The sequence below is a fragment of the Archocentrus centrarchus genome, chromosome 19 (genome assembly GCF_007364275.1).
Source record: "Archocentrus centrarchus isolate MPI-CPG fArcCen1 chromosome 19, fArcCen1, whole genome shotgun sequence".
In the NCBI taxonomy this organism is placed as follows: domain Eukaryota; kingdom Metazoa; phylum Chordata; class Actinopteri; order Cichliformes; family Cichlidae; genus Archocentrus; species Archocentrus centrarchus.
In genome coordinates, this window is record NC_044364.1 from 6,463,187 (window position 1) to 6,490,506 (window position 27,320).

At 43.8% G+C, this 27,320-nt stretch overlaps 1 protein-coding gene across 2 annotated transcripts in view; it reads left to right on the top strand.

Moving 5' to 3' along the window:
• Window positions 1–27,320, top strand: part of raraa (retinoic acid receptor, alpha a) — a 140,251-nt gene that overhangs the window by 105,430 nt on the left and 7,501 nt on the right. For both annotated transcript variants that reach the window (XM_030755175.1, XM_030755174.1), the window contains 2 exons: window positions 19,293–19,441; window positions 26,440–26,581. In XM_030755175.1, coding sequence (XP_030611035.1) covers window positions 19,293–19,441; window positions 26,440–26,581 — 291 coding nt within the window. The remainder of the gene's footprint in view (window positions 1–19,292; window positions 19,442–26,439; window positions 26,582–27,320) is intronic.

The window sequence follows — 27,320 nt, forward strand, 5'->3', positions numbered from 1 at the left end:
CGCACGCTCAAACCCGCTGATGGGCCCCAGCTTGTTTGCAGAGAGAATTAGCCAGAGGCAAAAGTCAGAGTGTACTGTACACCAGTTTGGTTTGCCGCTAAATCCCCAAACAAGGGTTGGTGTACACTGCAAAGCTTACTTTGATGAACAAAGCAGTGCAGACAGAAAAGATCCAGGCACTGTCATTGATTCATCAGGGCTTAAAGGAGGCAGCTGATTGCAGCCGTTGCGACAACAGGGCTGTAATCTCACTATCAATAATTACATTCTCCCCGATGTCTGCACTGTTTTACACACACACAAACACACACACACACACACACACACACACACACACACACACACACACACACAGGGCAGGAAGGGAGATCAAAACTGTTCAGGTTAAAGGGGAATTCTGCCCTCTAAAATATTCATAGCTTCTTCATTTAAATCAATTCGGCTCTTCAGGGGCAGTCAAGCGTCAACTGTCAGAAATTGAGCTGGGCCTGTTGTAATCACTTCTTTACTTATCTCTACAGATGGCTTGTTTGCAATGGGCTCTGCATGGCTAGCTCACCGGCACATTGAGAGAGGGTTCTCTCTCTTCCTCTCCACCCCCCCACCCCCTTCCCATCTCCATGCTTTATCCCCACCCTCCCATAATAGAACACACATAAATTCATCAGGGTATTGAACCACGGACATTTATCACCCCAGAATTCATCTGCGAGGCATTTTCATTCCCAAAGTGTGTCCTTTCTCACACTTTATCCCCCCCCCCCCCCCCCCCCCCCCCCCCCCCCCCCCTCCTCTCTGTTTCCTATCTCCATGGTGGCATTCTCCGCATGGCAAGCCTGAGCCGGGCAGTCAGTGTCGCGATTAATCTTTAATGCTTGCCTGCCCTAATTTTTCCTCATATTTTACAAGATTTCCTGCCCTCCAACCCTCCTTTTTTCAGCATCCTCTATATATAGAGTGATTACATGGAATGTTGCGTTGTTTCATCAGTTGCAGAGGACCGCCGCCTGCCTTTGCCTCTCTAGTGCAGTCAGCCACGCTCTCTCAGGCCACTAGCTCCAGGCCAGAGCACAGGACTGTTGCTTCCACCAGCACACTCATCCCCAGTTTCCCTCTGGGGATCTTGTGTTAGCATCACACGGATGACAACTGTGCACACCTCAAGTAGTTCACGCACAAACGCAAACATGCACATACACTGCAGTGGAATGCCCTCCTGTTTTGAGAGTGGCACAGCGAAAAAATAGGGTAGAGGTTAGTATGCTAAAAATACAAAAGCCTGGCACTTCCGCACAGGCGAAAAATAGCACCGTGTTGCTGCCGTCTCAGCCGATGGTGTAAACTGAAAGCAAATGCTCGGCCACACAGCTCATGTTTGTGTTCAGTGCAAGGGGAAAAAAAAAAAGTTCAGGAAAGACTTGCCCTTATTTATCAGCTGCACCAGCGTGGCTGGTGTGGTTTTTGCCTCGTCAGTTTGTGTGCTCCTGGTGACTGTAGCTGGAACTATAATTTAAAGGCTCTTTTTTTGGGTATATGGCAGGTGTTTACATGTCTTTTCTATCCATTTGCTGAGTTTAACAGGATATGATTTAATCTGTGCAATCATGAAATCAACCATTTACACGTGTAGTTGAGACTAAAGTGACGGACAGGTTTAAAAACCTTGAACCCACAAGCACTGGGTAAATGGTGCAGGAATGATTATTTTACATAGTCCCACATTGTTTTTAATTTGTATTTATAAGCTCTCATGTGAAGTATCTTCTGGTGTATCAGTGTATATAATATTTGGTTTGAGAACTAATCTGAGCTGGTGTGATCTGATCACGAGATGTACTGCAGTTATTTTGTGCACATCAAAACAAAATTCCCTTGGCTTCAACTATGCTTTTATTAAGCCAGCAGGCCAGCTCCTAAGATAGCAAACGGTCTGTGTTTCAGATGGTCTTATTGTAGTTAATAACTAGAGTCTGTTTTCTGGTTTATATATAACCTGGTATCTCTGTTTCTACCAGGCCCCAAAGGAACATATACGGCAAGTACGGAGGAAGACGAGACCCTTTTGGATGTCTCGATTTATGAAAGCATCTTTCTAAACAACGTCCGATAGCCATATTGTGTTTCATCTCCTTTGTGGTTCTCTCTCATGTCATCCCCAGCCCAGGTCTGCTCAGCATGACTCAGTCTCGTCCCTCTTGGACGGTCTGGACACCACTCTCCTCTCTTTCCCACAGCCCCTCTGAATCGTTTCATATTCATTATGTGTCTGGCTGCAGCCTGGCCTCTGACATTTGACTCTTAAAGACCCACCTGGGACCAGGGCGAAATAGACTGCCAACAGTGTGGTCGAGGGGGGAAGGAAGAGGATAGTGATGGATAGGACAGCATGTCCGACTGAAGGGGGGCAGACAGGCTTGGGTTACATGCTGCTTGTTTTTCATTGTAACCATGTTTGTGATGTGTTTGTGCCTTGCGTGAACTGCGAGATGCACCCAAGCTGAGCAGCTCCAAATGAGTGGGTTAAGAAAGGTGATGAGAACAGACTGAAACAACTCGATCCTATTTATTATGAATGGAACCTGTTTGTATGTGTGTGTGTGTGTGTGGAGGGTGGTGGGGTGTTAAAAGGGAGGTTTTCTGATTATGAAGCAACCTCGTCTTTGTTTAAAGAAACGTCTAACCTTTGCTCTTACCTGTGGTCTCTTATCTGGACTATTGTTATTAAAGTACCCTAGCTGATCATAATAAGAAAGAGAGTTTCTTGGCACATATCACATTAATTAAATGGTTATGTCAGATCCGAGGACCTTTCTTTGTTCTGGGAAAAATAATGTCAGAATTCTCTGCTGCTTGTTCGTCTTGCCTTGAGTGGAGTTAAGTCAATGACCTTCTGGTTTCTGAATTTCATACCCAGAAATGATGCAGTGAGAAAGAAACTGAGATAAAGCCCTCAGGATGACACGCACTCTCTTCTCTGGTTAAAACCAGACACACACAAACGTTTCTCTTTTCCTTATTTCAGGTCTTTTTTTCTTTTTTTTTCAGCCCTGTTTTCCTGGATATTTCAGTTTAGGGAAAAGGGCTGGGCTGATGGGGAACCATGCAGCACTTAGAGCTGAGAGGGCACATTCTGTTATTCCATGAGATTTTTAACAGTAACTTGGAGAAGGTTTTTTTTTTATAGTTGGCAGAAAATACGAAGAAAACGCAGGAAAGTGTATGAAGAAAGGCATTTGCTCACTCGGTTTGCCAAAGATATGATGGATCACACTAAATAATTCAGTTACTCTTTCAGTGTTGGGCCTTTGCTTTGTTTTGACCATAGTGCAACAGTCTTCAAATGATCTTTTCTGTGCTCCCAACGATAGCAGCGTGATCAAAGAGAAGCCCTCTGCGCTTTGTCAAAAAGTTCCTACACTTCGGATTTAATCTCCACAGATAGTCTTTCCCCTCCTCTCCATCTCTGCTCCAGCCCTGGAGCTGACTAATGGAAAAGGTGACAACATCTTGAACGGGAGTTGTCAAGCAGCACTGCGTGGTGCTCTGTTGCAAGTAGTTACCAGCCCTCCTTTTTATTTATTTTTTTGTTTGTAGCGGCACTGTTCAGTGGCACCGCCGTGACGTGACACCCTGCTTTGCCCTCGTGTCATACGTGGGAAACCTTTGCACAGCGCTGCTGCCACTGTGGCAGTTCCACAATAGAACCGGATTATTGTGTCTGGGCTGTCAGCACCTCTCAGCTGTAAGAAATTGAGATGGAGGTAAGGGGAGAGAGGGAAAAGAGATCTCAGGCACTGGGAAGGGAGGGGGAGGCGGGCAGGGGCTGGCATTTTCAAACAGTAATCTCTGTGGAGCCTTTCAGGGGGTTTAATGTCATTTTTGGTCTCTGGATTTTTGCTTTTTTCTGCTTTTTGAACAAAAAGCAGTGGAGAACAAATAGAGCAAGTAGAAAGAAGAGGAAACAAGTAAAGGAATAAAAGTGAGAAAAGGGGAGAGTCTTGGCTCAGTGACTGATATTATTAGTGTTCTAGTGCAACTGATGGAGACTTGGCCTGCATCCGTTAGCTGCCAACAGGCCAGTGTTGGCAAAATGAATCGGGTACAGAATGACCTATATCCTCGTCCTATTTACCACATTACAGCACATTACTCTCTATCTTTCCCATCTCTTTATTCATTTTTTAACTTTTATTTTTAATTATTTTATTTAGTTTCAAGTGTCGTCATGAGACAAAAAACCCCCTTCTATGGTCTTCTCAATGTGTGTGGCCCAGTTGTCATGGAAAATCTTATTTTCTTTAATTGTAACAATTTCAGGTTTGTCAAAAATGAGCCAGTTCATTTATATTGATGTTTAAAAATAGTTATAATAATAAATGGAAAAGCAAGAAAAAAAAAAAAAAAAAAACACTTTTGCACACTGTCTAGATGTTTGTCCAAATTTGTTCCTTTTGGCTACAGGCAGGAGTGGCAGCACTAATCTTCCCTGTCTGGTCTGAATTATAGATTGGATGTAATGCAGCGATTAGACACACACACACCTACACTTCGCTACAGGGGCAGCCAGTTAGGTTCCCTTGTGTGAGAGGGCTTTCCTGGCTGTACGCTGTGCACGTCTTATCAACCTGCAAACCTCCTTGCTAGCTACAATATATCCTCGAAGCTACCAAGAGGAAAAAGTCTGCTCTCATATACATGCTCACTAAAACCTTTCATGGCAATAATCCCCAGCATCGAGAAGAGGTGCATGGGAATCTTGGTCAGCTGACTTTAAAGGGAGAAGAAGTGAAGGAGGAGCTATCGCAAGGTTAAAGTCTAACCCCCCACCCCCTTCACTAAAGCCTGCTGGGATTCTCCTTGGGCTTGACATACCCAGCCCCACCTGCCCTTGCTGCTCAGTGGGATGCTTCATCACAGGCTTCCCCTGAGCTGGCCTACTTGGGTCTGTTTGATCTCATTGTGGAAGAAGCGAACTTGCCCGCTGCCTGGCAGGCAGAGAGAACTCCTTGATGCTCAGGGTAGTGGAGGTGGAGCAGGCTTCAGTGGAGAGGCTTAATAACTGTATTAACATCACAGCCTCCCCCAGGACACACACCTACACAGCGGGTGGGGTGGGGCAGGCGGCACTGTAAATCTGCTTTCTCTCGCTTTTAATGCTTTGCCCTAATTTTCTCTCTTCACTCACACTCTTTTCAGTTCATTATGGTTTCTAAATGAGAAAATTGTAAAGCATCAAAAACGCTGAATATGTATGCTCTGCCCATGCTTTGTGTCATGCATCTTTTCTTTCTGTGCAGCTCTAATCTTCCTATCATCCCTGTGCTAACCCACTTCCCCTAACTCTCCATTTCCTCATTTTGTCCTCTTGTCTGTCTTTTATCTAATGATTATGAAACACCCTGCTGCTGCTGCTGCTTTTTATTACTGATTAACATTATTGTTTCTCTGAACATCCATCTTATCACATGGGAAAATTTGCCATTCAGATGTATGATAACAAAGTCAACTTTGAATTAAAAGTACTGCTGTCGTTCCTCACCTGTGTGCGCCACTATTCATGACAGTACACCTTATCTCTTTAATTATACATTGGAAACTGTTGAATAATTGACAGGCCCCACTTAGCTTAATGGACAGAGTTAACTGGGAGTGGCATACGTTTCTATTGCAGTAGAACTGGGTCGCAACAAAAGAGACCCAGTCGCCCCGAGGGTCATAATGAAGCCCAGGTCACCAGGCTGGCAGAGGCAGCAGTCAGCAAAGGCCAGCTGGGGTTAACTGGACCCTGGGGGGAAAGAGGACAGGAGGGAGAGGTGGAAGCTTTAACACCAGGCTAATCCAAGCGCTTGGCTCAGGACTCAACTGTACTAATGTTTTTACTTCTAAACCAGTCAGAAATAATGGCAACTTCTCAAAACTTATCAGCAAGTTATAGTTTTGTTACTGTTCTCTTTAAAAAAAAAAAAAAAAAAAAAAAAAAGAAGAAAAAAGTAGTTGGTCAATGTTACAGTTTGCTTAGAAAAAAGGAAGTTGAATCCTTAATTTTAAAAGATGAAGTTACTTGATCTTGTATGATAAAGGCCTCATTTTCTACGAGAGACTGTTGTCTGACAAAAACCAGTCCCACTGACTGGTGGGCCGCCACATCACAGGAAATGGTGTGCATTTTATGTGTGTGTGTGTGTGTGTGTGTGTGTGTGTGTGTGTGTGTGTGTGTGTTGTGATCAAATGGCTTCCCCCAGGTTATATTGAAAGGTCAGGGATCCATGCAGGAAATTAGTGTCTGCAGAGGCACAGACAGCACCCACAGAGAGAGAAGGGAAGGGAAGAGCATGACCCATACCCGAGGAAGCTAAACGTGTCCTCCATTAAATTCTAGTAACATCCCACTGCACTCCCTTAATGACTCTGCCTGCTATCATCAGCCATTTGTCCTTAACACAGAGCAAACCTAATGTCCCAACACTATTGACAAGCACCTCTGTTTTTTGTTTTTTTTCCTTTTTCCTTCTTTTGCATTGGCACTGAATAAAAGCAATTGAATGTGCCTCCTGCTGCTTCCCAGTCTTGCCCTTCACTCTTCCTAGATCTTCACCACGGAGTCCCCCGGCACTGTGCATCAGACATCTGAATAAAATGTCTGTCATCACCCATCATTAGGGGGCATGGGCAGGAGAAGATGTGGCTGGCTGTGCAGCCTTAAGGGGAAGTTTTGTTATAAGCTGCTGCTCTTATCTTTGGGTTTACTCAGCTGCTTTATGCAGAGAACTTAGTGTGCACCCTAGTCAGGCAATGTTATAGATTCTAAATCTAGTAGAATAAGGACAATGTGTGTATGAATGATGGCCAGCCTCACTAAATTGCATTTAGCTTGTGTTCCCTCTGTGTCTGGTAATTCTGCATATGTCAGTTGTCTCTTAGGGGTCTTTAGGCCACTCTAACCCCCTTCGCCGATCTAGTAAAACCCCCCTCGGGTCATAGCATTGTTGACTTCATGAACAGACTAGTGACAGGATAATGGCACGCTTGCTGCATCTTCTTGTCTGGACTCTTGCAGATACCTCCATTTACATGCACAGCGCCCTTTTAACTCTAAAGCTGACATTGGTACTTTGAGGTAATTTATGAAGGGTACTGTTGTCATTATGCTTCCAGTGTACATTAGAGGAATGCACATTAACCTGCTGAGGCTTGAAGGCAGATGTAAGGTTTAACAATAAGCTTTAACTCATGTTGACAAGTAAATGAAGTGACAAACCTAAAAGCATTCTTAATTTTGGAGAGAAATGGCCTGGTGAAGACCCCCCCCACCCCCACCACACACCCACCCAAATGACTGATCAACGCTTGCATTTTGGCTTCTGCCATGTGGGGTTTGGAGACAGAAGTGACCATAATTGGAAAGGGGAGGAGTAAATTTTATTTTATTTAAACCAAAGCTGCATGCATGCACTGCAAGGATGCATCACACACAGATCCCTGCTAACTAACATACTAGTAAAATAATGGATTACACGCACCAAGTTCTGAACACTTTTATTTATTTATTTTTTAAATGTCATAAAGTTCACGTTTGAGCTTGTTGAAATTAGTGCTTTTGAAACCTGTGGCTATGTGGCCACATGAGGGATTGTGTAGTTTTTTGGGACTCCTGCATTGGTTTCAGTTTCTGCCCTGTAGGTTGCTGCTTGCACTGAACACACACCGTCACCCACCCTTAGTGCTGCACACACGCTTATTTGCAACCTCAAGCCCGCTTCCACTGTCACGATCCTGCTCTGAAGTTGAGAAGATCAGACCCTTGTAATCTATTCCCACTGTGATTGACTATTGTGTTATCCACAGAGAGGGAGAGAGGAGGAGGAGAAAGGGAGAACATGGGCTGAGAGGCAATTTAACATGACAAAGCCTGTCCCTGGTGATCTTCTCTTCTCTCCAGATCCTCATGATCCTCTTCTCTTTTTCCCACTCTCTTGATCCTTGTTCCCCCTTTTTTATGTCCTCCTCCTGGCCTCTCCAAGTCCTCTTCAGCCCTCTAATGCAAATAGCTCTTTTCCCCCTTCATATTTACGACCCGTTTCCTCCACTGTTGAATATGCGCTTAAGAATGGAGGGCTTTGAATGCTGCCACAGTCACATTGGATTAGTGAGTGTCAATGGGCAGATAACCTCTCTGTTAGTGAGCGAAGTGCAAACACTAGAGCATAAGGATTCATGAAGGCCTTTTGGCCTTCAAACACCAAGAGAGACACAATGTGTGTGGCACTCGGCCCAATAAAGATGAATAGGGTCTGGTTGATGTGTGTGGATGTATTTCAGTTCGTGTATGAAATTCATTTTCCAGTATTTCCCAGCCTGTGATTGTTTTTAAATGCTGAAGGCAGAAATGTGGTCATGATCTCCACTCTAACTGAAATCATCTGTCTCACATCACTCAACTGTAATTTTCAAAATGATGTGCAGTGTTCACAAACTCTCTTTCTCTAAACCGGTGTTCCTTCCTTCCCAATACCTTTCTCTTTTCATGATTACTTTAAGGTCACAGGAATATTTTCAGGCCCTTGACCCATCAACTCTGTATTACTGAGTGCTTGTAATCCGCTGACTTTGGATTTTTATGGGAATGGAGGGAATTGAAGCTTATGTTGCACTCATTCTAAGTGGCTCTGGAAAAGAGCATCAGCCAGATGAGTAAATGTTAACCTTCAAGGCTTTTTGTTAGACCACACAGTGAGTCTGTATTGGGTGGCCCAGGATTAGTATTGCTTTGGCACCCTCCTGGCTCCCAGTGTGCATGAGTACAGTTTGTTATCTTAGGAGGGAAAAAAAAAAAAAAAGCATGCACACAGTCATCCGCTCATGCACAATTCTATAATTAACCAATGCAGGCACTCTGTAACAGAGAGGCTTAATGTTTCATGAAGCCATTTCACAGTCAGAGCGGTAACATTAAAGAGCAGTTTGCAAAGGGCTGGGGTTTTACTTGTATGTGTTCCTGTCATGATCCGATGATGACCTTGATCTTGAATTACACTGAAGTAACCCAGCTGTATGTTACTCCAGGAACCGTGTATTAATTCCTTTTTATAATGGCTGACAAAAGAAGGTTACACTGTGGTTACACCTTCTGCTTTTCTTACTTTGAACCATTTGTCTAAAAGTAAACATGCCAGCATACAGAGCTTTTATCTGGGTCCTGCTTTTGAAATGTTTGTCTTAGGTGTCACCATCCTCCCTTGGTCCTGTCGCTCATCTCGTCTCTTTCTTCAGATGTTCCCTCTTCCTGCTCCCCTCCCTTCCCCTCTCTTTCTCTCTTAATGTAGGTCAGTCATTATACTCAGCTGTATACAGCTGCAAAATGTGTGTGATCAGCTTTTTAAAATAACGCCAATGTTCAGTGGTAGGTCCATTGTGGGCATCATGTGGATTGACTCATTATTTAAAAGCTCATATTCTTGCACTCACTGTCATGGAGTCTTCATGCCCACACCATAGTACGGCATGTGCTACACACTGCTGAAACATGCTGCTTTTCCTGCGCACATCCTGGAATCTTCTGGCTTACAGGGGCTGCCTTTTGCCCCCTTGTGCCCACCACCATGTCCCACACCATCAGCTCATGCCAGATATCTCCAGTCACCCTGGGGCAAGTGCCAATTCACATAGTCCCAGTGTCAGTCAGCAGGCATGGACAGCTGCTGGGTATGGTTACACTGCGTCACTCGTGGTTGCAGGGGAGTTTTGTTGCCAGGGATCTTGCGGTTCTCTGCCGCTAGATAGTTGTCTTTTGGATGCCTTCTGATGTGTTTGTCCTTTTTTTTTTTGTTTGTTTTCTTTCATTTGTATCCCTAAATATTGAAGTGTTTATATGAATTATGACGTGTTTTAGAATTAACAGTACCAAGAGCTACCACGTGGCAGCAGCAGCAGCACGGAGCTGCTGTGGTTAACTTGAAGTCACTGCTCAAAGTCTAGCCCCCGTAGACCTCACCTTTGCCATATGCTCAATCACTCACTGCTCCACTCGTTGCCTCCCCCACACTCCAGTTTGTCCACACATGTTCTCGGTTCGGTCTCCATTTGTGATAGGAAAACCTGGTGTGTTGTTATTTCGGATCCCTGGCAGCATAGAGTGGGAAGTTTTCTTGGGCCTCTTGGAGAAGGACTTGGGAACATAATGGGGGCCACTGCGCTGATAAAAACCAGGCCTGGCCTTGACAAGAAGATGCTGGTGTTCACACGCATAGGCTCTCAGACACAGAGAATATGACACGGGATGTATGTTTGAAGAGGCATATTTACACAAGTACCAGGTGCAAATTAAAAAGCTCTGACTGCATCTATAAATAGCAGAAATATACCTGACTTAAATTTATTCCCTATCCATATCAGTAGTCTTATAATGCAGAGATACTTTCCCAGTTATTATGTTAATTTGGATGACTTCCTGGAAGTATTGCTTTGAGCATTTGCTGGTGCACATTTATGATTTCAACATCGACCCCAACCTTATAAAGGAGCCAACATGAAAGTTTTTGTTACACTGATACAGCAATGAAAAGGATCATCATTCATGATGAGTGTTTTGGTCTCTGGCTGATACCTGACTTCTGCATTGAGTCTTTGCGGTGCCTGCGTACTGAACTGGAACTCTCTTCTAAACCTTACGTGGTAATCACAATCCTTGCGGGCTGCGTCGACCCGACATGTAGTTGCATTTCTCGACAGGTGCACGTCAGGTTCCTCTAAAAACTAAAATTCAGGGTAATGGTCGGCATTTGGGCTCATTGGGGGAGATCAGCGAGAGCTGCAAATGCACACCAGCAAGTGGTCAGCATAGAATTTCCTGTGAGAGATCCAAATATAACATCTACATCGAGAGCTGTGTTTTATGCATGAGGATACCTTAAAGGGGACAACAGCCTATTTGAAATCCTGTATCTTTTGCCTCTTTTATACTTGCAGGTTCAAGAGTTCTTGATTGCTCCTCTTATCCACATTTTTGTAGGTTGTGTTCACTTGAACAATAAAACTGGAAAAAAAATGTGTATGTCATAGTTACATACATGCATGCAGACCAGTCCCGGCACATCCAGATGTGAAGATGCCATAAATTACCCATGCTAAACACAACCTGCTGTTTTCCCCACTTCTGGTCCAAGACAAACACCACCATTTCCTGGTGTTGAGGAGGGATCGTCATAACAGGCAAGAAAGACTCCCTACTCTGGAACTGCCTTGCCCTTCGGCCTCTGCTCGGGCCCCCATTTATCACTGATGTATGTGTGTTTTTCTTGCCGTAACACTCTAGATTGGGGAGTTATTTGGCCCCAATTTGGCACACTATCCATCAAAAAAATTTTTGTCTCAAGTCAGTATAGCCTTCAAACATGGTGCACAATAAAAACTTAGGCTGTCACATCAATTTTTGCTTTCTCTGCAAAATTTGGATATTTGCAATGGTTGCAAAATACCAGGCTGTCATTTCCCTGAAATGTAGACTGCAGTTTGCTCACTTCAGTGGAAGTGATGTTTCAACTGCTGCAGAAAATGATATTATTATCAGACTAAACTCTCAAGTTTGAGCTTTCCTTCCTTTTTACATAAAGAGCACTGTGACATTCAAATTAAAATGTGAATAATTACCCTGTTAAATCTTTATATAATACCAGGCCTTGAGTACTCAGAGGATGTTATTGCACAACTCTGCAAATATGCGCTCATTATTATGCTCAGAAAGCCTGAAGACCCAGTAGTGACAGAACCCTGTAACTTCATACTGTACATTCTGTCACTTCGTTCCTCTCTCTCCACCTCACTCTCCCCCTCTCTGTACATTGAGATGTTAGACTGCAAGTTTTACATGCGCCAACTTAGGTGAAGCTCAACCAGGTCAGGTAATCCTCCTAAGCCACCTTCATATGAGCACTGATTGCGTCTTGCCGCTTCTGCGCCACCTTTAATATCTTACCCATGATTCCTTGTCTTTGTATTTTTAGGTGGAAGATTAATTGGATATTCACTTCCCCTTGTTGGATACACTGTCTCAATTTAAGGTCTTCTGCTGGCTGTGGCTGATATAAGACCTTGATGTCTTAAAAACTCAATTTTTGACACGCATTCAAATTGTTCAAACTAAGCTGTTATCATGAGCCATCTTCATTCAGCAGGACTTTCCAGACATTGCTCGAAGGAACTGCATGTAAGAGCGCAAATGTCTACCAACCCCCCCCCCCCCCCCCCCCCCCCCCCCCCCCCCCCCCCCCCCCCCAGCACAGAGCCCGTGCGATGTCTGATTATGCTGATTTTCCACATCAGGACGGCTCAGGTAATTGTCAGGCGAGTTCACAGTGAGCGACCTGGTGTTACCTGTCCTAGTAGCGAGAACGCAGCCAAAGCGCACTATCTCCCACTGTGGGCTAAAGCGACTGGACAACTTGTGTCCCATGATTACTGTTGCCAGCCTTTCACCAGGAAAACCTCAGTTTAGCTATATATTGTTGATTATTTGATGCACAGTGGTAGCTCTTTGTCTAATATGTATGTGGAAATTTTAATATGACTCTTGCCCCAAGCTGTAGGACTCACATTTGGCAAAGATGAACTGGAAAAATTCAATTAATGAAGGAGGCTTTGCTCCTGCCCTATGTTAACCTCCACTGGCTCTCCTGTTTGCGAGCGTGTGTTTTCACTTACGTCTGTCGACCTCGCCACCAGATTCCTCCCCCTTCTTCCGTCTAATAACTGTTCACACTCCGTGTTTGAACACAAACACACCCCACTGGTCGTCTCCTTACAGCTGTCAGTCTGTGCATGCCTGCTGGTGAGTGTGATCGTGCATGCCCCCCCCCCGCCCGCACTCCAGCTCGTATTCAGACGCCGTGCGAGGCTTTGCCGTCAGTAATCGGTGTGAAAGCAGCGAATGGAACCCTAGTCCATTTTCAGCAGAGAGTTGTTATGATGCTTTGTTAGAGAATGGCAGGATTTCCCCGTAAGCAGGGAAGCAGTCCCATTTCCCCCTTCAGTAAATGAGTGCTGACAAAGCATTCCTGTGTATATTTTTTTTTTTTTTTGGTCCATTATGCTTGCACACATTCCTTACATTGAAAAACAGAAATAAAGTCTGATTATTTGGTGAAAGTCAAGCACCGTGCATGATTGATGCCCGTCTCTGCTCACTTGCTGGTCTGTAAAAGCTCTCAGGTCGCTGCTTTTTTGTTTTTCTGGACATGCATGATGCATTGGCTTACAACTCCCGGGCCTTTCTCTATCCACAGGGCTGTTCCATTGGCCATCCCACCTCATTATTTTAGGCAGACTTCAAAGCAAGTTTCAGTGCAGCAGCCTGTGGCATGGTGGTCTGTCTGATGTCTCTCTTCTCCAGCACACTCACTGTACAGAAACACAAATGGAACTCTATATGTTCTATGTAGCATGCACATGGCCAGCATGTGTTTGTATGTGTGTATGTCCGTGTCCAGGTAACCTAATGGAACCCAGAGAGCGCAATAGTCTGTGACTGAGTAGGGTTCAGTTAAATGGAGGACTCTTTTGAAGCCCTCCCGTCTCTTTGTCCATCCCTTTTTTCCTTCATTTTCTGCAGTTGTCCTTAGTACAGTCGGTCCAGCCAACCAGCCAGCCTGCTAATGTACTTAGTCTCCCCCTAATGATGGTGAAATCTCATTAATATGCCTCACAGCTGGCCCCAGTAACCAGTAGGGATGAGGGTAATCAAATCTCAGAGGACTAACCTAGAGCTGAACCTCAAGAACTGCTCAGCAGCACCGAGACAGCCGAGTGTCTGGCGGCTTGATAATAGCCAGTGGGCTTGTGTATGTGTGAGAGTGTGTATGCCTCTTGGACTCGGTGCCTTTGAAGTGCTGATGTTAGCCAGGCTATCTTATGTCAGTATTACATGTAAGGTTAGTTTATCATCGGAATAGATTTCATTTCATTCTTGTGCATATTTGTCCATTTAAGTCTAGTGTTGCGGTAATTGCTTATGGAGGATGTGGCTGGGAGGCCTTGCCCTTGCCCTAAGTGCACTTGTGGTTCATGATGTATGCAAAGTGAATTTGAAGAGCAGCATTACTGACCACTCACACTTGAACTTAATTAAATCAACAATGCTTTGGCTCTGAGCTCGAGAACACCGCACTACATTAAGCTATTAAGACATCTGGGGGCTGCTTGCACATGCATGCGTGCACACACAAAAATGCACACACGGTGTCTGGGAATCAAAGGAGACATGTAAGTAAATTAAATCTAGGTGCTTAGGCATGTTCATTCAGAATTGGTTTTATAAGATATCTATGTTCTTTTTTTTGTCTAGCTCCTTTCTACAATTTATAACCAAAAAATACTTCAGACATTACAATATTAGCCACCTTTCATAATTCTCAGACAGTCACAAGTCAGCGGTCAGACAAACCTCCTTTAAGGGAAGTTGTGCAGTTTCAAGTCAGTGTCATGTCAGGTTTGGTTTTTGCTGGTTACACCTGGCGTTCTGTGCTGCTTATTCCCACTGCTGGGACTAGTCTGACAGAATTCCAGACTGCAGACTTTCATTCACCCTTGTGTCTGGTTAACAACAACTGTTGCAACCATATGGTTCGTGTTTTCACTTCCCCGCTGAAGTACAATAGATTTCTTATCAGCAACTCCTACCTACACCCCCGAGCTTTTGGCCTGCTCTTTGTTGCTCTGTCTTGGCTAAAGGAGTGATACTCTAGCTGTAGTTACAGTGGTGACTTTGCATGATCTGGAAACCTTAACAGACACACACATCCCCAATGTTAACATGTTTCAAGGATATTGAGGGAAGCTCTCCAGGCGAGTGTGAGTCAGTTTTTCCACTGCTTGTGCGTATGATATTTGCAGAGCATACAGAAGGCAGGCTTGTAAGATGGGTGGTGGTGATCAGAGCTTGGATGCAGGCTGGTGTTGAATAATGCCTGGGCGATGGCTGCTTAAGGACTAAGTAGCTCTGTCCTCTCTGCTGAGCTCCTCTGCCTGTCTGTCCACAGGCCTGCCATTGTTTTGCTCCATGCCTCAGCTTGACAAGGCTCCAGAAGCCAGCCATTGTATTTAATTACAGTCGCCAGCCCTCTCACAGACTCTTATCCTTGTGTCCCAGATTTTCATGGGTGCTCTCATTAAGCAAGTGTGCATTCTGTGTGTGTTTGTTTTCAACTGTTGGGGCTCTTTTTAAATGGCTGTTAGAGAGGCTTTAGCCTGTTTAAATGTAGGCATGGACACTATTTTTATGTGTGTGTATGTGTATGCACGTGTGTTTGTGTGTGGGTGGCACATCTGTTTGTCTGTGTGTTTCTAATGAAGGCAGCTTTAATGTGGATGAATAGTTCTGTGGCCACCCTAATAATGCAGGGCCGTAATCAGTTCACATCAAGAGACGCAAAATAGCTCGGAAAACTGTGAATGTTTTTTTTTTTTTTTTTTTGCTTCCCTAATGAGAAAAGATGCCACGTTATGTAAGGGATACTCTATTTAGGTTTAATTTGTTTGACATGAGTGTGGTGACTGCATGGCCCAGTGGCATGGGCAAAGATGGCTCTTAATGACACCAATAAAACGGCAATATGCAAGCAAAGGGCAGGCAGTCACCCTGCCCACAATCTGTCGTCCTTGTTGTGTTCATTCCGACTGAATCCTTCACATCCTTTCGACAAAAATCACCTCCATTTTTTTTTTTTTTTTTAGTAAAAACCTGGATATATCCACATGTTCTCTACATGGATGTATTATTCCTTTCTTCCAGCTGCTTACATTTATAATTGTATTGAATGCATGAATTAAAATGCAAACAGAGGTGTGTTGGTATAATAAAGTTGAGCCTCTTTCACAGCACCTGCCAAATAAACACACACACACACACACACACACACACACACACACACACACACACACACACACACACACACACACACACAAAGAAAACGTGTTTCTTCCGCGTTTTTCCCGGTTGAGCTGCAGCCTCCATTTTCTCATCTGACACACGCAGCGGGCCGCAAAGATGCAGCGATGATGACACTGATTCAAGTTTGAAGATTGTTTTCAGTTCTCATTATACAACACTAACTTTGTTTTACAAAAATATGAATGAGTGAAGAAATACTTGGTCATAAAAATGAAGCTTTATTCATGGTGAAGGGGTGGGGGTGGGGGTAGTCTCTCAGCCTGAGGAAAGATTCTACCCTGAAGGCTGGTGGTTTTCTTTTCTTTCCCTTTTCTCTTTTTTTGTAATTGCTTGCCAGATGGCAGCAGGATGAACAGGCTATGGCTGAGAACAGTATCACCTCTTGGGTATCCTTTAGGCTCTGCACATACACCTAACCTCACTGATATCAGGGATGCTGGTGTGGTTCTGGTCAGGTTACATCACCTGCTGCTCTGGGTAAGATTGCAGTTTGGATGGTTTCTATAATGAACCCAAGTGAAGTAAAAGATTGCATCAATCTAAAGCTGACAGCTATGCTCTTTACACGTGCGCGCAATCAGCAGGAAGCCAGTCGCTGTCCTTTAGCGCACCACCTGTTCAGCAACCTTAAACATATAGACATGTTATACTTTTGAGTCTACTGAGAGAATGTTTTAAACCACCATGGTGCACTTGTCAGGCTAATATTGTTGTTATGATCAAGATAAAATGAAAGCTTAATTTCCTATGCATCTTAAAATCTGGTGAATCTTGTAAACTTTGCTGCACAGTGAGACACCAGCCGCCTCCACTCTGTCTCTCTCTCCCACTTTCTCTCCATCTATGATGCCTGCAGGCAGTGAATCCATCAGCAGCAGGGAGACGGATACAGCTGATGTTGGTGCTCTTCATCCTTTCCAAGCGTCTGTTTTTTCATATCAGGAATATTTTTTATCACTTAAATTATCACTTCAGGTTATCCAAAAAGATTTTTTTTTTCCATTTGCCCTCTGCTCACTCTATATAGTTTTTTTTGTTTTGTTTTTTTTGCTTTCAAAAATAATAAACCACTTCTGTTTCCTCCTCTGATTCCCCCCCTCACCCCCCCCCTTAAATCACACTAACCAATTTACACCAAGAGCTTTAAAGGTCACTGTCGGTGTGAAAGTGGCATATGACATCTGGGCCTCGTGAATGACGCATCTCGGTATGCTAGACCTTAAGTGTCACTCTTAGTTTATGTAATTGAAGTAATAAAGCAAGCTTTATTACTTTGAAGCTTAACTGTCCCAGACACCTGAAACCCGACTTGGACAGGCAGAATGTTTTTCTGACAGCAGAGATAACAAGCAGGCTCTGGAGAGGCTAGATTTTGGTGTAGTGTGCTTGTCTGTTACTCTTTTTCCAGGAATCCTTGAACATATAAGGGTATCAGATTTATTTTGATTGTTCTGAATATAATCTTCTCTTGCACCATCTGCTCTGTGTGCATGGAGACTGGCAAGTAGACACCTGCACACAGACGGTATGAAAGGATAGTGAAGCGCGTGTGTGTGTCTGTGTAAGGGGAAAAAAATAAAAAATCCTTTTGTTATTTTTGCCCACTGTGCAGCGCAAGCACCATGCGAGCGCAGGGTTTGTCTGAAGTGCAGTCACGTGGAGTGTGTTGCTGAACCAGTCCCCTCTGATAATATACTGTACACGGCTTGTTTACACACAAGCACTGAGGTGCAGTTAACTCCTAAGCTGCTTGCCAACACTCACTCTCTTAAGCTGATGATGCTGGGTGGAGCAATGTGGGCTAAAAGGGTGCACACCTGCATATAATGAACCCGATGTTTTGAGTGTTATAGCACTGAGTATGTGATGCTAAACTAGTCCACGCTAGGCTACACGATCACTGGTGTATTTGATGAGTTTAGCCTATTTTCTGACATTGGTATCAAAAGCAGAACATGCTTGCTCACAGGCTTTGTCTGTAGGTCACAGGATGAAGGTCTTTGCTGTGAGTGTGTGTGGTGTTTATATCAGGTTGAAGAGCCTTGCTTTGTAATACGCAGAACATTGAGGCTAACCAGTACAGTGTTACATGAAGGCAGGTTACTTCTGTATAATCCCATGTTTGCCATGTGCATGCACAAATGATACAGCTGGCTTCAAGCTGGTTTTGTGTGTGCGTGTGTGTGTGTGTGTGCCACACACAGTTATACAGTTTATAAAGTGCTTAGTTTTTGTGATCTAAAAAAAATAAATAAGGCAATGCAATTGTCTGCCTCTTCTGTGCATCTCTCTTTGATAGGAAAACTGGCCCCTGATCCTTGCTCTGCTTTCCAGCCTTAGTCAGCTCAGTGTAGTGGTTCATGAATCTATTCTCCACCTGCTGCCAGTTCTGTTTAGAGGGGCACCCCAAGCTCGCAGCTGATAAACAATGTGGAAGGAGGATTACCTTTTGCCACCTGCAGTCCAAGTCTGTGGAGTTGGGAGTACTTCCGACTGCTGGCTAAGGCACCAGTGAAGCAGCTAAATGATGTGGAGAACAGTCACTAAAGCAACCTGGTCAGCAAACTGGACAGTTAGCTGGTTAGAAGTGATGGGACATTGTTCAAATGCTAAAATAAGTCACCAAATATATTTGGGCACAACTTGATATGCCCGGGTGGCCCACCATGTGTGGGGAAACATTGAAGTCCTTAGTGTTGTTTGGTTTGTTGTTTCAGTCTTTATTGTATGAAGATGGAGTGTAATTAACCTCATGTTTACTTGTGTGATACTAAAAAAAATAAGATGTGTGGGGTAATGGAGTTTCAAAGACCTGTCTTGCTTAGTGAGAATCAGCTTGTTTCTCTTGACTTGTGCAGCATGTACCATTTATCCTTTTCTATTTTGAAGCACTTAAAAAGAGCACACAATATAAAAGGCACGACTCGAGGCCTCCCGGAGAAAACCTGCCTTTGAACCCTGCTTGCAATGTAACCTCCTGCTGCAATGTCCAAACAGACACAGAGAAACCACATATTCAGCTGTAAATAAGAACGCTGCAGAGGGGTGGATTCATTCGTGCTCCCTCTGTGTGTGTGTAAGAGCGTGTTTGTTGTTTGAAGACCTTGTTCCTTCCTGCGGCTGACCTGAAAACACCTGATTAAAAAGAAGTCGTCCTTTTCAGCCTCTCTAACGCATTGCATGAAATTGAGAAAGTTCCGCTTCTGGTTGTTTGTATTGGATTGTTTAAGATCTGTGTGAGTGTATACACGAGATTATGCGTTTATCCCACTCATTGATTAATGCTGTATGTCAGCGTTCCAACTGGCAGCATTCACTAACCTCTCCTCTTGTTGCTCTTTCCTCTCCACAGCAATAGAGACCCAGAGTACCAGCTCAGAGGAGATAGTGCCAAGCCCGCCCTCTCCTCCCCCGCCACCCCGCGTCTACAAGCCCTGCTTTGTGTGCCAGGACAAGTCCTCAGGGTACCACTATGGTGTCAGCGCCTGTGAGGGCTGCAAGGTGAGACTCCTGGCCTTCCTCTGAATCTGCCAAGCAAGCAAGATATTTGTCAATCTTATAGCCTTTGTGTCATTTCCACTGGGTGGATGGGGGGGGAAGCTCTTCGTAGCTCATATGATGAAAACAATAAACCACGTCATTTTGAGTATTTCACATCTGCATGTTTGTTTTTGTTTTTTCTGTGGTTAATACTGGAATTTATCAAATTCAGCGTCTTTGGGTGTGCGTACGTTATCACTGACATTATCACTCGCTGTGCTTCTACACGTATGTGATGGGACGTGAAATTTTGTCATCCAGGCAGCTGTTTTGCCTTTTTGAGTCTTGCTGCTCCTCGTATCACCTTTTTTGCTGACATGTCTGCGTGGTTTGTCCTTTATCAATACAGCCATGTTGCACAGGTGCAGAAGAGGCCTCATAACGCCCATCTGTTCTGTTATCAGTTGATAGCTGTTGTGTGCACGTGTAAACCCTCTCCTGTTAGTGCGAGCACACAGACTTCTTTATCTCACTGTTTCCAAGGCAAGGAGCCAGAGTTGTGCAAGCTCGGAGGACGATAGAGATGAGGAGCAGGGATCTGTGGAATCTAATGTAATGTTGCTGCAAGGTGCATACCTTATACCTGCACAGTGCATGCATTTCTCAGACCAATGTACTGTTAATATTTCATTTTTTAGATTTTTGTGTTTTCTTCCATTTATTTACAAACAAAACTGAAGCTGTGGAGATGAAAACACCAGGTTTTCCCCTTACAAATGCCGTATGTTTGGAAATAAAAGGTACAGAGTGATTGGATGAAGACAGGCAGGGTGGTGCACCACTGGTGACCGATGGGTACTCTGACTTTTTGACTGTGCAGTCAGTATGTATGTGTTTAGATCCGTGCATGGATAGTGGGGTTGTGAAAGGAAATGGGTATTAAAAAAAAAGAAAAGTGCATCGTGAAGCCGGCAGGAGGCAGATGCAGTAAAACAAAAAATGCAGACACTACAATTCAAAGGCTGCAAGGAGTGAGAGAGCACACTGTAGTATGGAAGGCATGAAGAAGCAAAAATGAGAAGGAAGCAGTGATGGCCGGAGGGGCAGCCGATTAGGGCACGGGGGTCACAGCTGAACTCATTGACACCAAGAGGAGAAGATGGTCAGTGCCCCAAAGCGCTGGGGGAAGGGGAAAAATAAGGAAAAGAATGCACAAAGAGAGGAGAGTGCAGGAAAGTTGGGAGTATGGAGTGTTCACATTACTTTTGGGAAGCTGGTTATTAACAAAGTTGATAAATTGGGCCAACAAGAAAGATGCTTGTTGTGCTGCGCCATCCAGTTTCCAAGCAAAAGTCCTTGTAGGTTAAGTATTAATTAATAAGTAGCATTTTTAACTGATGGTTTAACAAAAACAGCAGTTTGAATACATCACTTTGGGCACGAGAAAATGATTCATCCTTGCGTATTTGTAATTAATAATAGAAATAAGTATGTAGGTGCATTGATGGTTGGAGCCCTGATACTGGGAAAGCTGTCAGTATGTATGTTTCATGTTTAACAAGGAAATGTTAAGCATCAGAATACATATCAGTAAATTAATACTATATTATATTATAGCAAATTTAATAATAAATCTAATAATAGCAAATAATTTGAACAATAGGATTTGAACAATAGGATTATACTATATTTCTAAACATATTTCTAAACAAGCATGTAGGCAGCTTGTCAGGTTTTCCTACTTTTACTGTATCTGTCACTACTGCAGTATATCTATACCCAAAGGATGAACAGGCTAAAGAGTCATTCTATATATATTTATATATATTTTTTTTTTTACATTCATTGGATGTATTCATACATCTGTAGCAGTGACGTATCAGTGGAACATTCACATCCGCTGATATTGACCTATCTAAAATGACCTTTACCAATTAATTCTCAATAAAGAGACTTTTAAACACTTAATTTATTATGAAGGTTTCTTTGTTTTCTTGGTACAAAGGATAGCATCAGCCCAGTTTTTTTAATTAAACATCAGTGTCTGCAGAATTTCACATTTGGTGAATACCTAGTTTTCACCCACTCAGCTATACAACAGATAATAGTGATACACAGCTAATTAAGTTGTTTTTTTTCTTCAGTATGCTGTATTTAGTAAGCTTGTGGCCTGCTACAGTTAGGACTATACATTCATCTATTTTCAGCTAAGGGTCACAGGAGCTGGAGGCTATCCCAGCTGTCATAAGGCAGGAGTACACCCTGGAAGGGTCACCAGGGAATCGAGTCCCTGGAGAAAATCTGGGTATGAGGAGAACATGCAAGCTCCATACAGAGTACTCCAGCCAGTGGGTTTGAACCCTGAACCTTCCGTGCCACTCTGCACCTGCTGCTGGTACCTGTGAGCCCAGCGGCTCAGGGGTCTCCCATAAAGCTATTATCACGAAGGAAGTCAAGAACACAGTTTGTTTAAATGATCAAGTTGGGATTTCTAGAAATTTAATGCAGTTTTCTATTTGAGTTGCGAGGCCAGCAGTCTGTGGCACAGTGAGTGGCCATCAGGCGCGGTGCATAACTGAGTGGGTGTATCCACCCCCCACCCCCACCCCGATTGTTTGCATGTAATGAGCTTATACTTTGATCTCAAAAGATGCACTGCAACAATGTGGCTATTTCAAGTCTTAATCTGCTTTTAATGTTTTCACTTATTATGTCTCCCCATTGTCTGACAGGCAATAATTAAGCAGGGTTATAAGACACATAATGAGGCTACATTCTGCACAGCTCATTTGTTTGTGTGTGTGTGTGTGTGTGTGTGGGTGGGGGGGGACTGCTCTAACTACTGATACTGAACACACCTTGAGTCACCTCAGGCAGTTAAGTGATCACCTGAATTAATCTGAGGCACCCTAGATTTAGATACTGGTTGATTTTAAGTTTTTGTTTTTGTTTGTTTGTTTTTTTATATTTATAGAAAATTGGAATATATGAAGCAGGTTTGTTCAGATATTTAGACGTGAAAATTCAAACTTCCAACTTCTGAGATGTGGATAGTCTTTTTTTTTTTTTTTTAAATAATATTATTAGTATTATTCTCAAGACTCTTCCAGACAAACCAAACTAAAATGTTTTGAGCTTCCTGCCACTTTGCTTTTGGTTGGTAAAAACCCTCCTTTGTGGTTAGTTTCTAACTCTTTGGAAGTTGATGTTGCGATAGGCTTTCACGCACTGGAGATATAACTGATATTTTTAATTAGTCAGCCATCAGATATTGTGCACAAAGTTATTTTAGATGAAAAGCAATAAATTAAATACGACAGGTTTCACCAACAGTCGATGGCCTCTCCCTCTGAAACACCTCAATTATGGTACAAATTCTGCTCTTTCAGCTTTTAGTGGATAAAATGTTTATCTAGAAAACCACCAGCAAATTCAGCATGCGTGCCTTCTCAGCAGAATAGGTGTATTATGGTGGAAGGTAGACTATTAACCAGATTGAGAATGCATGGATAATGAGTGGCTGTAGTGAGTCAATCGGATATATTGATTAGATATAGAGGGAGGAAAACAGTGCTAGACTTTTCATTACCAGACAGGTATTTTATTTCAACCCCATTCAAACAATTTCACTGTGTCACAAGCACACAACAATTCATCAGGTTAGTAACATGTTGTCATAATCGCACTAAAAATCCAAAATCTCATTAGCTCAACAGCTGCTGTCACCTGCTGTTCACCCCCCACCCCCCCACCCCCCACTCCAGTTCACGAACAACTGCCTTCCCACTCGGTAGCTGCAGTAATAATTTGAAAAGTTCACCATCCCTTCACCGCATCTCTCACTTCAGAGGAGATGACTTGGCATAGCATACTCAATAATTCAACACTACAGGCATGAGAATATATATGGTGTCTCATCTGAGACTGGGGTAAGTTGAGGGTTAGCAGCGTCGGCTTTGCTGCAGCGTGCCAAACTACAAAGGCGTTTCCTGGGGGCTGCAGCGAACGGAGGAAACAGGAGGGGGATGTTGAGCTCTGCTGCTTGGAGACAGCTCATTCGCTAGTTGTTTAAGTTCTACCTCCCGCACATACTTACTAGAATTGCACTTATTTTCCCTTGCAGATATTAACACTTAAACATTAAATATGCATGCCCACCTCCTCATGTTTATGTTTTTGTCTTCAGGGCATGGCAGTGCAAAGCAGGCATTCTTTCTTCCTGGTATGCACTGCAGTGCGAGGGAAGTGGCTATTTCCAAAACCCCCGACCACTCCAAGATGAATGTCCCCTATTTGCTGTTTTTCTTTTTCTTAAACAAAGCCTTTATTAATGTGTGGGCTGTCGCAATAGTTGTTTCATAATAGAAGCAAGAGCACAGGCCTGCGTATACACACGTCCGTGACCGCAGTAGGAGGTTGGGAACGCTTTCCTAATCCAGGTGCACTGTGTTATTCACGTCAGAGAAGATTCCTGTGCTTCCCTATGAACTCACCAACTCTGTACGCCCCTTACTTTGTAAAGAATTACCTCACACACACATGCAAAGTAGAATATGTTCAAATGTATGAAGCTCATAATCAGGTAGACAGCTGGGAATTTAAGAGCACATGACACTCGAACCATTCACTCCTCCTTTCCATGCCTCCCTCCTTCTCCCTCTTCTTGCCGCTCTCATCTCCAATGAACACTGCAGGGTGGCTGACAGGCCTGCTGAGGGCTCTTGTCGCCGGGCGGATTAAGCGGTGATACAAAAAGAGGCTTAAGGGCCACAGGAAGCAATGACTCCTAAAAGGAGGACTTGGGGTGGGGGGGGGCAGACGGGGTGGTGGCAGGAACAATCGACAGGCCCACGAGCCAGCAGCAACAGCCAATCGGGAGGTGCTGCATGTGGGCACCTGAGCCTCACAGGGTCTGGAGGCGGTGGTCAATCCTCTGGTGACCCTGAGGTCAGGTTCGGGGCACTACTGGATCAAAGAGGACATGATATGCACCAAAACAAAGACCGTAGACTTATCCCTCGGCTTCAGCACCTATAAATAAACTACAATCCTTGTTCTTTTCGTTTGATTGTTTGTTCTGTTCTGCTGTAAGAGAACAGCTATTTTCCATGGAGGGTTTGAGATATCTGCAAGAAGCAGAAAACACTTTGTTTCTGTGGTTAAATTGGTGTCAGGAAATGCATATTTTATTGAAAATTGTGTTTTTTTTTTCACTTTTTTTTTTTTTTTAAATAAATAAAGCGTTTCATCTGACAGCCTGAAGCACAGATGTAAGGCATTTACAAAGTCAGGTGAAAGGTTAGATGAGGTGGCCTTCTGAGCACTGGATGGCTTTCTCTTCCAGCTGGAAATGGAGTCTATCACACGTAATCACAAGTATCGCCCACACCTGCAAAGTGCCTTGTTGAAACAGATGACAAACATGACGAACTGCGCACAGCTCCCATATCAGGGACCTGAACGACTCTGTGGCGGTGGATGGGAGATGTAGAAAGAGGCCAGTGATCCGGGAAGGGCAAATTGCGGGCTTAGATCCATCAGCCATCTGTCGGCCAGCAAAGCTAATCCCTCTGCGTGGGATGGGGCTCCCTGGCAGCACCACTACTACACTCCACCCCAGCTTCCCTCTCGCCCGGCCGAACTGGTCCCACCTACAAAACATGACCCATCTCGTTGCATCAATGCTGACACTGACCTGTAATGCATTTGTCCAGAGACCTGCTTGCTGAGTACTCACTCAGTTGCGCTTGATTTGCATTAACCTCCCTTTATCTTTCTGACACGATAGGGATGTTTAAGCAGTAAGGCCACAGGGGTTAACATCGATTTTTATTGTGTGGACGTATTGAGGAATACAGAGGAATGAATTGCTTTTCCTCTGATTTGAGATGTTTGGGGGTATTGAGTTTTAACTCTCATCTTGAAGTTGTTTTTCCCTTTGACTTCTCCTTCCAGCTTATTTTTAGCCATTGCAGATACTTTTAAAATTCATAGGGGTTAAAACTACATTTTTACTGCATTCATGGGTTGCATGCTGTATAAATCTCTGATATTTTCCTCCTTGTTTGTGCAATTCATAACTAGTTTGTGGTCCCCACAGATCTCCCATTTCAGCCTACTGACCAAAAATGAGTTCATTATGATTTTTCTCTCTCTCTCTCTCATGGGCTTAGATTAAATTATATTTTCTTATTTGTTTTGACACTGTTGGTTTCATGCAGGAAAATAAGGACACAGTTTTTTGTCCTTACACAACACTTTGAGCCTATAGTCTCTCTCTCTCTCTCTCTCTCTCTCTCTCTCTCTCTCTCTCTCTCTCTCTCTCTCTCTCTCTCTCTCTCTCTCTCTCTCTCTCTCTCTCTCTCTCTCTCTCTCTCTCTCTCTCTCTCTCTCTCTCTCTCATTTCTCTCTCTCTCTCTTTCTCTCTCTCTAATTGCACTTGGCCTGGATCTAGAATTGCTTATTTCTGGCTCTCTAAACTAGGCCACGATTATGTGACACCCAGTAACCCTGTGCCTTTTTCCCCAAAAACCTTTGGACTTGGAAAAATCTCCCAAATCATTTTTATTTGTGTTTCTCTGTTGAGCTTTACCCGAGCAGGTGGGCGGCCTCATAAGATCGTGACAGTTCACTGACCATTATCTCTGTCATGATTGCACATAGATTACAGATTACACCATTGCTAGACTTGGCTCTTCTTTGCCTTTTATTTCCAAATGTTTATAAGTATTCAGCGTGGCCTCTTTGCTTATTTCTAAATTGTTTGCTTAATGTGAACTGGACAAAAAGGGATACTATAACAAATGCAAGAGTTGCACAAGAAAGCCTGAGGACATATTAAAAGTTAGTAATATCGTTAGAAATACAGAACTGAAGTTGATATTGGCTGCAAACGAGCTGATGATTTAGCTGATTTAACAATAACTTATTGTTGGATTTGCTATCACGTTCATATTTCTACCCATCCACCTGCCCTCCACCTCCTCAGCGCCTCATATCTCTGTCTCTCTGTCACGCAGGGCTTCTTTCGGAGAAGCATTCAGAAAAACATGGTGTACACTTGTCACCGGGAGAAGAACTGCATCATCAACAAAGTCACCCGCAACCGCTGCCAGTACTGTCGGTTGCAGAAGTGCCTGGAAGTCGGAATGTCTAAGGAGTGTGAGTACATGCTTGGTTTTACCCAGAATGCCCTGCTCTCGCAGGGATTTCAGGGCCAAACACAGATCTCATCACAGCTCTTTAATCCCAGAGGTTTTGCCATGATTGTTGCCACCGCAGGAAGTCTTAAGTCGCAGCATTCGCTGACATTTGCTCCTCCGCTAATATTGCATAAGAATTCACCCCTGTCCTCCAGCACAATCTGACAACATATGTCATAATCTACTCAGTAGGTGGAATTTTATCAAGATTATCAAAACGAATTAAAGAGCCACAGCTGTTCCAAAGCTGTGTGTGTAATTTTTTATTATCCGCTGTACGTACAATGGGAAAGATGCAGCGGTGATGCAGACTGGCATTAGCAGTCAGGGTGTCGCCAGGCTTGGCAGGCCTCTGTGATGAATATGTTCTCACCTGCCGAGAGTGAAAGAGCAGGCGTCTGCTCCAATCATTGCACCCCCGGGGGCTGTGTGAACACACACATACACACAGGCAGTCAGACTTGATAAAGTAATTGGGAGAGGTGTGACCACAGAGGCCAGCAGGGTTTTTACCTCAACCTGATCACATGATACACACAGTGTTATACACACAGCGTTATACCCACAGACACACGCACCTACATCCTAGCAGGAAAGAGAGAGAGAGTGAGTGAGTGTGGGTGGGTGGGTGCAATACTTTTATTCTGATAAATACTTTTCAGTGGTTTGAGATTGGGCATGTCTCAATTAAAAAAAAA